Consider the following 14,378-nt stretch of genomic DNA (forward strand, 5'->3'; position numbering starts at 1 on the left):
AACATTTCCTGTAATATCAATTTGGTGTGATAAATTCCTGTAGCTTATTTTTGTCTGTGAAGCTATTTACCTGTCCTTCGACTCTAAATAATAGCTTTGCTGGATAAAGTATTCTTGGTTGTAGATTCCGGGTTTTCATCATGTCGAATATTTTGTGCCAAGCCCTTCTGTCCTGCAGTTTCTTTCAAGAAATCAACTGCCAGTCTTATGGTGCTTCTTTGTAGGTAACTGCTTTTCAATTTCTGCTTTTAAGATTCGCTCTTTGTTAAACCATTGGCATTTTTAATTATGATGTGTCTTGGTGTGAGCCTCTTTGGGTTCCTCTTTCTTGAGACTCTCTGAGCTTCCTGTGGTTATAGGTCTATTTCTTTTACCAGGTGAGGGAACTTTTCCATCATTACTTCTTCGAGTAGCTCTTCAATGTCTTGTTTTCCTTTAGGTACCCCTATGACACTGATAATTTTACATTTAATAGTGTCCTGTAGGCTCCTTAAGTTACTATTATAGTCTTGGCTTCTTTTTTCTTGACATTCTGCTTGAGTGTCCTTGGCTTCTCCATCCTCTATGTTGGTGGTTCAATCCTCACCTTTATCCATTCTTTTTATTCCATCTAATTTCCTCTTCATCTCAGATAATGTATTCTTCATTTCAGACTGTTTTCCTTTTATAATTTCCATTTCGATTTTTATGTTTTTTATCTCTTTGTTGACGTTTTCACTGAATTCTTCTACACTTCCCCTAAGTTCATTGAGCATCTTTATAACCAGTGTTTTGAACTCTGTAACTTTTAGATTGCTTGACTCCATTATTCCTGGATCTCTGTTCTGTTCTCTCATATGGTTTCTGCTTCTTTGTCTTCCCATTTTGGCTGCCATACCAGAAACCGAAGCCTGCTGTCACCAGTGTTAGTCTAGGCACTGCTCAGCAAGGAGCACCTCACTCGCCAAGAACACACCTGGATGTGGCTTGGGTGGGGCTACGAGCTGGGGGAGGCAGAGTTTCAGGGAATCCTCTGGGCAAAATGATCTCTGTTATCTAGTTTGATGATGTCTCAGCTATGGTGGCACTGTGTCTGCACACTGGGAAGGGGAAGGGCTCAACAGAGGAATAGTGGATACCTTCGGCACTTCTGTCAGGGAGAGATCTTATACTCCAGTCCTCACTTGGACAACTCAGTGTCCCACTGTAAGTCCCCCTGAGGTGCCCCCTGTGCAGCTACCCAGTACTGGTGCTCAGAGCAAGCATGTCCGTCACCATGAAAGTCTGCTCAAGGACGCGGCCCCTTTAAGAGGCATCTGCAGGTGCCGCTGCCGCTGCCGCAGCCTCTGTCTTACTCACCATCTTGGGACTGGGCAGCCTTGCATCCTCGCCCGTCCTACCTCCTCCTGTTGCAGAGTGATTTCTTATTTCTCTCCCTAATTGTAGGGCTTATTCATCTAGAACCCAGGCGACTTTCCTTGCTGTTTGCTCTGTGTTTCTGTCACAACTTTGATTTGGTAGCAAGAGGGATGAACAAAACCTCTATCATCTATCATTTTTTTTCTCTCCCTTTTGCTTTTTTAAATAATTTTTTAAAATCCTTAGGTTGGTACTTAGCTATTGCTAGATTTACCCATCATCTAGTATGGTTTATATCAATTTTTAAAAATCAACCAAAGCATAATAACTGACTGCTTAGTGTATGTTAAATATTATATAAGACATCTTGAAGATTAAAAAAAATATGAAATATTCCTAATTCTAAAGGACCACCCAAACTAATTTCATAACAGAAGACAACATTGCAAAAAATGATGTAGACAATAGGACTTTAGACAATAGGAGTTTACAGAAGAGAGAAAAAGAGATCAGATATTGAGATGTTTGTAAAAGAAATGGGCCTTGAAGAAAAGTGAGATTTAGTCAAGTGGAGGATAAAAGAGAGACTCTTGGAGGTTAGGTGAATGTACATAATGGTATGTTAACAGATTTTGCAAGTGTTTTCTGGGGCAATGACTAGACTAATAAAAATGAAGTAGAAAGTTTATATTGAGAGTAGTGGACCCGATTTTGATAGTCATACATCAAAAGAAAGGGTGGATTTTTCTATAAACAATTAAAAAAATCATCAAAATTTTTGATTATGAGATTAAGGTAATGAAAGTAATATTTTAGGAAAATAAGTGTGGCAGAAGTACAGAGGGAATTCATATAGAAAGAAATTTGGTTAAGCAAGCACCTACCTTATACATTAGAGCTATGAAGAGCAGAGCCCTCTACCCTTTAGATTTGAACACAGTGCTGAGAATGAGCTTTATCAGTTGGAAGGTGGGAAAGAAGTTTGAGCCAAGAATTGGGAGAAAAGCTCCAGTATTACAGGATCATAAAAAGTCAAGTGAATAGAGCACTATGATTAGAAAAGGGTTATTAATTTTTAATAGTTTTTATAAAGGTTAAGAAGAATGAGGAGGGCAAACAGAAATACTTATCCAGAAGATAAATCAACAAAAGATCAAAGAAGTAAATCATTTCCAGGTGGTATAAAGTATGTGGAAACCAATGCCAACAAGCCCTAATAGGGCTAAAGAACTAGAAGCTCATAAAAATAAAAGATGATCTCCAGATAAGAAAGTTTTGTAGCAAATTTTTAGAAAACTCCTCAAAGAAGCATTGGGCATTGAGAAAGTCTATAAGTAATTGGTTGACTGAATTAATTTAATGACTATATTATATTAAAGTTCAGTGATTTAGTTGTGACTATCTCCAACTTTTTGACAAATGGACTTTAGAATTTTGCCACAAGAAACAATTTGTGAGTACAGTTTTTGGAAGTGAGAGTGAAAAATTTCAGGCTGAGCCTTCAGGTTTGAAAGTATCCCAAGTAAGTTATGGTCACCACAATATCTAGGAAATCCTTGCAATCAGAAGTCAAAATATCCACAAGACATAAAGAAAAGATCACCTGCTATACTTATTTTTCTCCATTATTGCACATCCTCGACAAAATAGTTAATACTGGCAAATAAAGTTAAAAGTTAAATGATTATAGTCAATATCCACAAAGATAACTGAGATAATATTACATTCCATAAAATCAAAAGTAGTATCAACAATAACAAAAAGACTTATGAAAAAGAAATGGAGTATTTGGAGATTAAAAGCATGGTAGCTGATATTGAAAGGAAATTCTTCAATAGTTGAGATGAATAATAGAATATAACTGAAGACTAAATTAGACCAGGAGATCAAGTTAAAGAATTCTCCAAGGACCCAGTGATGAAGAATAAAAAGATAAAAAATATGACAAAAGTTATAAGGAAGATACATATCCAGAAGTTGCGGTATACGTCTAATAGGGAATCCAAAGAAGATAAACAGAGAAGGGAAACAGGCAGTATAGTGGGTTGAATAGTGGCCTCCTAAAAGATAGGACAGCATTCATTTATTTATCTTGTCTCTGTCCCCTTTGCCTCCGTGTATGCCATGAGAGTTCCCACCATTAGACAAGAGGTTCCTTGCCATCCTTCCTGGATAATCTTATCTCTATTCCTGCTTTTTGCTGAGATGGTAGAATAGCTCCATGATTCACATACATAATCTCTTCAGTAAAAGGTTGTCCAGCCACATCCTTGGTCTTCTCTTTAGAACATGCTTTCTCAGCAATAAATTTGTTAATTTCAGCATCCTTTGCAATCTGGAAATCTGAGAATCTCTCAGATCATTAATTGCTGTCTCTTTTTATTTAACTGTTTCTTCCATAACTTCCCTCTTTCCTCTTGCATTTTACTATAAGCAGCAAGGATGAACCAGGCCTTACCTTCAACACTTAGCTTGGAAATCTCCTCAGCTAAATATCCGTTCATCACTTACAAGTTGTGTTTTTCACCCAACAGTAGAAGACAATTCAGCCAAGTTTTGTGCCATTTTATAACAAGGATAGCCTTTCCTCCAGTTTCTTATTTCCTTTGAGACCTCACAAGAAGCATATTTAATATTCATATTTCTGTTAACAATTTGTTCATGATGGTATATGTATTCTCTAAGATGATAGAAGCATTCTCCATCATCCTCTTTATTTCCTTCTGAGCTTTCTCTTGAAACTCTCTCAACATCTATAATCTAACAAGTCTCTTCAAAGTAATCTAGGTTTCTGCTATCTTGCACCTCAAAATTCTTCCAGCTTCTGCCCATTACCTAATTTCAAAGCCACTTTCACATTTTTAGAAATCCCAGAAATCATGTCTCAATCTTATCTTTTAGGAATTCTGAGTTTTACATCCATCTTAAGAAGGCCTTTTCTGCTACAAGAGTATAAATGTTACTCCACATTTTCTTCCAGTGCTTTAGAGTTCTGTTCTTTATAATCACTACTTCTGGAATGTATTTTTGTATATCATTTAAGAATAAGAAAAATCTGGCTTCCCAATCAATAGTCATATCTAGCACCATTGATTGATCACTGTATTATTTATATAGTGATAGGATATATCAATTTTATTAAATATATGTATACTTGATTTAATGCCACTTTGGCAGAATTAATTCTCTACATATATTTCTCCCACTTTAGTCTCTAAATGCTGTTGTGAGCGCTCAGCCAATTGCAGCTGGTATGTACTGTGACCAACCATATAAAACAGTTCTCAGCCAATAAGCATAAGTATACTATAGCTTTCAGAGGGGAATCTGTTACTTAACTACCTATGAGGTGAATGTATTCTGCAGCATGTGTTATTTAAGATGCTATGGCCTTTCATTTGTTTTGTATACTAGAGAAGTTTATCCAATAATGGTTGATTAAATGAGTGAAAATAATACAGGATATACTTCATATAAACAAAGTAATAGTGTTATAGTGGGTCTTAAAGTGGACATTTTGAATAGGCTGGAGGTGCTTTCCTAGACGTAATCAAACAAGCAGAACGTTGAGATCATCAAGAAGCTAGATATTGATAAGCAACAACTAACATTAAGGAGCCCATAAGAATCACTATGATCTGGGTTGACCACACAACTGTATGAAGATACTATGGAAAATAACTATGGCAGGAGTCTCGTCTCCACTTCAGAGAATCTAAGTAGATTGCAGGAGCAGTTGCCAAGGCAGGATATCAGGAAAGCATCTCCATGGAGACTTTGTAATAGTGATTCTCCTATAGAATTGATTCAGTTATGCTCCTTTTTTTTCCAGTAACGCAGTCTCTCCATTAAATAGGGTATGTGTTTACTAAATTCTCGTAAGTATTCATGGTTCTGTTTCAGGAATCTAAATTCTGCAGTATTAATTTCTGTGTCCATTCCTGCATCATACAGATTTTAATTATTGCAGCCTTAGAACATTTTAACATATTGTAGTACAAAAACATTTTCAAAAAGAGCTCGAACATTTTTGATCACTTACTTTTCCAGATGAATTTTAAGAAAAGGTTGACGAGTTCTCTATTTAAAAAATTCTATGACAGTTTCCATTGGGCTTATGCTGACTAGATGATTTGAGGAAACTCTCATATTCTTTTTTCTCCAGATTCATAATATATTTATTCAGGTAGATTTTGTGTCCTTTAGTAAATTTTTTTCACACAAATCTTACAGTTTTGCAGTTTATTATTTGTTATTTTGTGGATTTTATTGCTCAAGTTGTTGAAACTTTTTTCAATTATATTTTTCTATTATGTTTTATTGGTATTTAGAAAAGGCAATTATTTTATCCTATATGTAGTCACTATACTGACCTCTCATAGAAATAGGTAGTTTTTCTTTTGATGGTTGGATTATTTTTTTAGCAATCATGACATTTGCAGATAGTGACAGTTTTGCTTCCCCCTGCCCCGCCTCCCCCTGCCCAACCCGGTATCACTCTCATCTTTTTCTTGCCTTACTCTACTGGCTTAGAAATTTGTCTGGTTTTAATGAACCTGTTTTCAATGTTTCATCATTAGGTATAGTTTTGTCTGTAGTAAATTTTATCAGATCAAGCAAGCTCCATTCTATTCCTGTTTTACAGTTGTTGTTTTTTTTTCACAATATTGTCAAAATGATTGTAGAAAATCTACCTTACTATACATGGTTTATATAAATTCCTTTTAAAAATATATATGAAGAATTTTTGTGATCCATTATATATTTAATATTTATAAATATTTTTATTCATCTTAGGAAAAGGTGAATTGTTTAATTTGCACATATAGTTATTAAATTGTGATGTTATTTAAATTCTATAACATTTTGATTATTTGATCTATGAAAGAACTTTGTTAAAATTTCCCTCTATTATGTAGATTATATATTTCCCCTTATCTTCTCACTGTTTTTTCTGTTTATATTTCAATGTTCACTTAGATGCATGAAGATTCACGATGGTAACTTATTGGGCAGGGAGTGTTAATCAACAAAACACTTCACTTTTATGACTGTAAGTATCACTCCTAGTTTCTCTTTGTCAGTATTTACTTGGTATATTTTTCAACATCCCTTTATATCCAAATTTTTTAGATGTGTCTCCTGTAAACAGCATATCTTTAGTTATTTTTGCTACTGAATGTAATGATCTGTATTTATATGACTAACAACATATTGACTTTAGTTGTGGTAATATATTTTTGGTATTTTTTATTTAATATGTTTTTTTCTCATTTATTTCCTGTCATCAATTGGATCTGTTTAGTTTTGCCTATGCCATATTTTTCTTTCTGTATAGGACTTTGGAAATAATTTATCTCATCCTTTTCTTCTCTTGTCTGTCCTTGAATTTTATAGAACACATTTGAACTAAGGTTTTTTTTCTATAAGGTCAATCACAAGTGTCAGTAACCTTTCTCCCAAATTAGTTAAGATCCTTAAAATACTTAGATTAACCTTAACCTCTCCTAGCCTCTCATGTTTTGTAAATATCTGGAATTTTATTTACAGATTTTCAAATAATTTGCTTTATAGTGTGGTTCAATTTTTGTGTGAATTATCTTATTTACTGTGATAATCTTTACAATAACTCCACAAAAAATGATGTTTCTATCAGTTTCACTTCTTTCTTTGCTCACATTTTCTCTTTTTCCCACATATTCTTTCTGGTTATATATATTTTCGTTTTCAGTATCCCCAAGTAGCACTTTCAGAAACCATTCATGGTGATAAAGTTTCTGAGTCTTTTAATGTATAAAAATACCTTAATTTTGCCCTGTAAATGATCATTTGGCTGAGCACAAAAATCTAGGTTAAAAATAATCCTTTAGAACTGCAAAAACATTGTTCTATTTTGCTTATTGCCTGGGAGATCAAATGAGAAGTTTACAGCAATCTGAATATTGTTGCTTTAAAATTATCTTGTTTGTGTTTTATCTTTTAGAAGCTTTTTAGGGCCTGTGTACAATTTCCCCCAAATTTTACATGACATGTCTACATGTGGGGCCTTTTTTTCCCCATACACACACAGACATCTTATTGCTTTCCCCTACTAGAAACAATAACAACAATTTTTAAATATAAATCTGAGATCATCTGAGAGGCTAAGAGGCCGAATACAAGGAAAGAAGATTAAAATTCTTAATCAGAAGGTGTGACACCATCACCTAAAATCTATCCTCATGGCAGTAGTGGCTAAGATTAAGCTACAGCAAAAACCATCTAATGCAAATGTTAGAGATTATATAGAAGGAAGTGAGTTTGAGTTCAAAAGACTGGTACATTGATTATTGAGCCCAACAAGATATTTGGCCAGGAAAAGGTCAGATGGTTGGAGATAGAGCTAAATCAAAAGAAATAGGTATAACAGGGAATCCAAGGTACACAGTCTCCAAATAAATGGTGGTAGATTTGTCTTTGTCCTCTCAAGAAGTATTTGCTGCACTTTGTAGCCTCCTCTCATGACCCTACCCCATAATTGTTCAAGCTGAAAGCTGCTGCTCCTGCCTTGCAGGGGGCTCAGCAACCAGGAGAACCAGGTTTGGGGGTGCTCAGGGGTCTTGATGCAATTTAGTGTAGGCCTTGGTGAACTTGTGACAAATGCGGGGAGGAATGGAAGCAAGAGAATGTAAGGGGTTCAGAGAGTGGAGCGGGTGGCGATGGTGGATTGAGTTTGTCTGCATTGCTAGTGCTGAACAAAGTAAGAAATCTGAAGCATTCATATGTAAAGTAATCTAAGCTTCCCCAATCACTTCCAAACACAGCCACACAACACCCTCAAAGTCTGAAATCTGCAGCTGGACTGTAGTCCAAGCTGCAAGGCTCACAAAATCATCAAAGAAGCCAAAATGAGAAAACCCAGATAGGAAATCTCAATAATTATTCTCAACCTGTCTTTCTGCAATTTAAGATGAACTTAAATAGACCTGATGTGGATATAGAAAGCCACAATGGAACAAGCTGGGTCTTCTGGCGAACTTTTCATCAAATACCAAGGGAAAACAATGCACAGGTTATATTTTTATTTTATCTTATTCTATTTTAAAATAGAATAACCCCAAAGTTATTCTATTATAAAGGGACATGGCTGAATAGGTAGGAAACAGATTCGCCATTGTGAGTTCTCCTGATGGCTTCTGCAAGAATCATGGAGATATCGATCACCTGTATTTTTGAGCAATGTTTCATGTTATCCTCCTGAGGTATGGTATTGGTAACTACTATTCCTTCAACGCATGCACTGTTGATGTGAGTAATGGCTGGACCAGAAAAGATTCCATGAGTCAAGACCGCATAAACTCTGGTGGCTCCAGCTGAGAGAAGTTTGTCAGCTGCAAGGCAGATTGTACCACAAGTGTCAGCCATATCATCCACAAGGATAGCCACACGGTCCTTCACATCTCCCACTAGCACCATGCGGTCCACTTCATTGGCCTTCTTCCGTTCTTTGTGAATCAAGGCAAAGTCCACATTCAACCAGTCTGCAATGGAGGTCACCCTCTTGGCTCCACCAGCATCTGGTGAGACAATAGTGCAATTCCTCCATTCAGAGATATTCTCCTTTATCCATTTCAGGACAGCTGGCTCTGCATACAAATTGTCTACTGGGATATCGAAAAAGCCCTGAATTTGAGAAGCATGTAGGTCCATGGTGATGATATGATCCGCGCCTGCTATAGACAGCATATTTGCAACAAGCTTAGCAGAGATTGGAGCCCGGCTCTTATCCTTCTTATCCTGCCGGGCGTAAGGGAAGCATGGGATGACTGCGGTAACCCGGCTGGCTGAAGCAATCTTGCAGGCGTTAATCATGATCAAAAGCTCCATCAGATTGTCGTTGATTTCTCCACAACCACTCTGCACTATGTAGACGTCCTCTCCACGCACACTCTCGCCAATTTCCACGCTTGTCTCCTGGTTGCTGAATTTCTTGGTCATCACCTTGCTTAGCTCCAGGCCCAGGCGGTCAGCAATTTTCTGGGATAAGTCCTGATGGGAGCTGCCGCTGAAGATTTTGATATTTGGCATTTTAGTCACCTGCCCTAGGCACTCTTGATCCAGCAATCAACGCTGCCAACGACATTGGAACGGAAGTCAGACCAGACTCTAACGGCTTCCGGTGGTTGTTACTGACGGTTTCGGTCTCTTTCGGCTGTACACAGCTGTAAGTTGCCCCTGGGTCTTTATGAAAAAAAAAAAATCCTGGTTGCCACCCACTTCACAGTTTTAAACTAAATAATCAAGTCTTTCTTCAGTTTATGGATTTTTTTCCCTACTAGTTGCTGTAGTTTTTTCCTAAGGCTTCATAAATAAATTTGAATACATAAAAGTATAAAACTTCTACAAGGCAAAAAACCTTAAGTTTAAAAGGAAAGTTATACAGACTGGAGAAAGTATCTAAATATATTTTAGACAGCCTTCTTCCAATTGAGTGAGAAAAAGATAATTAAATTTAAAAGTTTGAAAATGGTATAGATAGGCAATTCACAGGAAAAAAATAAGTATTAATAAACATGAAAAATTATAGTAATCAAGAAAATACTAATATCACACATCAAGTAAGCCAAATTATAAGACAAAGAACTTTTTAAATAGAATGTGTAAATATGTAGATTATGCAAGGGAAATTTTCCACATAACATTTGATTCGATGTGTCTACTTTTAGGAATCTACTTAAAATATTCACAAGCACCTCGAAACTATACTTATAATGACATTTGTTGTATTAATTTATTCAGTCAGTATTTCCTAAGATGTTCTGTGTGTCATCTTGTACCACTTACAGAGTATAAGATGGTGAATGACAATTTATATTTAAATGCAAATCATTTTAACTATATTTTAATGAAAAGTTTTATGTAATTGCAATATTATATTTCCATTTTTTACCCCTGGAATACCAATAATAATGTTTGTAAAGAGACTAAAAATATTTTGGACTTTTAGTTCTTTTGTGACCCACAAAAAATAAATAGAAACTAGTCTTATGCTTCTTAGAATGAAAAAAATTTGAAGACCAGAAAAAGGTGGTGAATGATAAATAATAAACTCTCTAAAATTGCTTATAAAATCAAAAATCTGGAAACTAACAAATGTCAGTCAGTGAGCAAATCACCAAATAATATATATACAGAGGCAACTATAAGAGGCTGATGTATGTGTAGTCAGATAGAATTGTCTCCAAGATATTTTTAAATGTAAAAACTCAGTCACAAAAATATGCATAGTATGACATTATGTTTATAAAATTAAATAATGGTAAAAGCATCAAATCATTATGGAAGTTCTTTTTATTATGATTATTTTTGGAGAGGAGAGTACATTGGTTGGAAGCTGGGAATGAAGGAGGACTGTCATATTTTATTGCCATTAGTATTCGAACTTTTATTATTTTTATAATTAAAAAAAGGCTATCAAAATATATATATGATAATAGTGTTTGTTAGAAAATTTTAAACACACAGTTTCCAAAGTACATTGAGGGTAATGGGGCAAGAAGTGAAAGAGACCATAGATACTAGGAAATTCAGCAATAAACTGTCATAAAAATAATGGAAGTATTAGATATAGAGGGTACATTTTTATCCTGATAATGTGTGACTGACATTTGTTTCTGCAATATTTTGATTTAGCTTAAAACCAAATCATCACTTTTTCATGTTTTGAAATTATTAAATAATTTTTGAATATATTTTCTCATCCCACTTTTGAGCTTCCCCACTGGGTTGAGTTCATAAATAGGATAGGCTCAGGAATATGGTAAGGTATGAGGTAAGCAATAGAAATGTTAAGATTTGGCAATGCCTGTGAAACATATTATACTGTTAGAAAGAAATGTTTTATATATTGAAATGTGCTATTATTATAAAGCTATTTAAATAGCTATGTCAAAAAAGCTACATTAAAATTTCATGCTGCTGATCCAATCACATCTCTCTCCAACATCAACAGGCTCATGTCTCTTCATTTCAGGTTCTTTATGGTTGACAGTGTCTGCCAGCTCATTTTGGTCCATGAGCCTTCATTTATGTTATTTCCTATCATAAAATCAACAGTCTCACCTATACCATATAATTCCCATCCTCATCTAGACTACATACAGTGATTTCTAAAGAAAATTCTGCGGCTTAATTTAGCAGCACTAAAAAGTACTTGCAGCTTCAATTAAAATGATTTTTCTCCTAGTGTTCTCAATGTGTCACACAGTTTTCGGTTGTTAAAGAAAAACAAAACAGATTTTTAAATAGACTTAATATACCTAAATAGGACTGAATGCTAATGTAAACATTAAAAATCCATAGTTGGTTGCATCTTCCTTGAGGTGTTAAGTAGGAGAAATTTTTGCCTTGCTGCTATTTTTGCTCCAAGGTTTGGCTGTTGCAACACCTCATAGTTTCAGGGATTTGTTTAGAATCATAAAATCTTAAAGATGGAAATGACCTTAGAAACCACCCAATCTAACCACCCAATTCGCAGACAGGGAACCGAAGCACAGAGAAATGAAGTGACTGGCCTGGGATCTAACAGCTAATTGGAGGCTGAGTGTGGACTAGAATGTGGGATTCCTGAATTTTCAAGTGGGGCTTTTCACACCATACCACTTCTGGGCCTTTTCTATCAGGTTTATCAGAATGAAGGAAAAAATGAAAAGTTGTGCAGAAATTTTTACGTAAAAATTTTACTCATTAATCAAAAAACTATGATAAAGAACAAAACCCCAAACCTGATACTGGAAAATTCTTTTACTTTAAAAACCTATTTCTGGAAAGAAATGAACCATTTGTAGTGTCATGGAAATATTTTTATTACTCTGACAGTTCTGTTACATGGATCTATTGCCAAGGGGATTTAGCTCCTGTTTACCTTAGTCTCTGTAGGTTGAGAGACAGACATCTACCTTATCATTGACTGTTTCTGATGAGAGTTACAGGTTAGAATGGTGCCTACTGAACAACATATTCTCTCTATTTAAGACATTGTTTCTTAATAAATTACTCTGGAAGTAGAAATTGTGGTATAGACAAAATGCCTTATCTTTCTCCTTCTCAAGGCAAGCATATTTAAATGTCATTTCTACAGATCTGTGAGAATTATATTTCACAGGTCTTTTGAGTCAATACCCAGAATATATATATTACCTTGATAATAGTTTCTTGCTTTACTGATTATTCTTTTACCCTTCACAATTCAAACATTAATAATTCAAAGAGAGCCTTGATGCAACTCGATAAGCTAAGTAGAAAAGACATTCGGTCAATTCTTTCAGAAAGTGGGGAAAATTGGTTGTTGTATTTTAAGTAAAATAAATGCTTTCGCTAAACATTCTTGTAGTTGACAAAATGCTGGATGTTTAGGTAGCAATTATAGTTCTTTGATAAACTGTCAAATCTTGTCATAACACATGTTACAAACAAGAACAGATTTAGATGTCCTTTATGACAGCTTTGTGTAGGTTGAGAATGTTTGGCAGTTAATTTCAAACAAGGAACATATTTTTCTTTCCAGCAGTTATCTGCTTGTTTATTAGGAAGAGTTTCTTTGTGCCTTTAATCTTACTCATTCAACTCATAGTTCCAGATCATTATTTAACATTACCTTCCCTCATTTATTGTTCATAATAATCATCTACAATACTTTGAGAAAACTGTTTCCCACAGAGCTTTACATTGGTAGAAGTGTTTTAAAGTTTGTTTTATGATTGTTTACAACTAAAGTCGACTACTGTGTGTGTTTACTGAGCTTTTCGTTGGAAACTTGTCATTTTATACAATAGACGTGAAGATAGTGATTAGGTAAATAAAGCTAAGAGAAGCAAGTAGGAGAAAGGAGAAAATTCTGTGATTTAGAAATGTGACTTAAATTCTGAGTATTATGTTAGACTTATAAGGGTATTTTTCAAACACACTTTGGAATTTTTTTTAAAAATTGCCGGTGAACTTAAAAATCTTAGTATGAAATAATAATCTTAGAATAACAGTATGTGCTGAATAACATATCATTATATGACAGATGAATCAATATATCAGGATTAAATAAATATTAAATTTATAACTAGTTTTATAAATTTATAATTATTAATAGGTTTTATAACTAAATTGCAAATAATAAAACATCACTTTAATATTTATGTAAAATTTTTTAAAGTATTTTAAAGCAGTTTTGATAATGGATCTTTCCTTTCTCATGTAGAATATTAGTTGCATGAAATTAATGAAAAGATACTCATGTTAATTATATTTTGACAAAACGCAAGCTCCGTTTATACCACTCGAACTTATTTTAAAGACATTTTATTTTTTTCTCTTCAACCGTGACTATTTATTTAATCCTCATAATAAACATTAAGACCCATTGTCCATTCGCATAAGTAAAAATTGAGTGTAGTGTGGTTTTGAATGCTTTGGTGGTTCTCAAACTTTAAGGGAATCAGTATCATCAGGAGAGAGTGTTAGAATATGGATTTCTGAGCTCCATTCCCACACTTACTAATTGGTATGTCTGGGGTGGGACCCCAGAAATCATGTTTCTAACGAGACACCAGGTAATGTTGGTGCTGCCATTCTCGTGATCACACTTTTGAAAACCACTGGTTTATACCATCAACATTTATTTTGCCACTTGGGAAAATAAAAGGTATAGTTGATTTATTTTGTTTCTACTCATTTCACTATCCCTTGTAATGTGTCATATTCTATTTTGCTTATAGATCTTTTTCTCTTCATATTCTTCTTTTCTACATATTAATATCGCTTTCAAATTTCATGTCATCCTTTAAGAACTGTAAATGTGTACACTTCAACTTAAAATACCTGTATTATGCTTGAGAAATATTTTGACAAATACGCATATTATGAACTCTTGTATTTTGTGGTTTTAAATGTTCATTAGATATTTCGATATCTAAAAACCAGTTTTTACTTATCATCCCCCTGAGAATTGAGTGTAAACTAAGAGTCTCTCCTATTTATTATTAAATTCCCCTTCCTTGAGTAACTTACAG

The 14,378-nt window shown here is 34.5% G+C and overlaps 1 protein-coding gene across 1 annotated transcript; it reads right to left on the reverse strand.

Moving 5' to 3' along the window:
- Window positions 1-8,405: 8,405 nt before the first annotated feature.
- Window positions 8,406-9,445, reverse strand: PRPS1L1 (phosphoribosyl pyrophosphate synthetase 1 like 1). The gene has a single exon (XM_039861823.1). The coding sequence runs from the start codon at window positions 9,403-9,405 to the stop codon at window positions 8,449-8,451; it is 957 nt and encodes a 318-aa protein (XP_039717757.1). The 5' UTR covers window positions 9,406-9,445; the 3' UTR covers window positions 8,406-8,448.
- Window positions 9,446-14,378: the final 4,933 nt, after the last annotated feature.

Source organism: Pteropus medius, unplaced genomic scaffold (assembly GCF_902729225.1).
Source record: "Pteropus medius unplaced genomic scaffold, Ma_sr-lr_union100, whole genome shotgun sequence".
Taxonomy (NCBI): Eukaryota; Metazoa; Chordata; class Mammalia; order Chiroptera; family Pteropodidae; genus Pteropus; species Pteropus medius.

What these genes read in the sequence shown, in the direction of transcription:
- PRPS1L1 (XM_039861823.1), bottom strand. Translation starts at nt 9,405, where the DNA reads ATGCCAAATATCAAAATCTTCAGCGGCAGCTCCCATCAGGACTTATCC.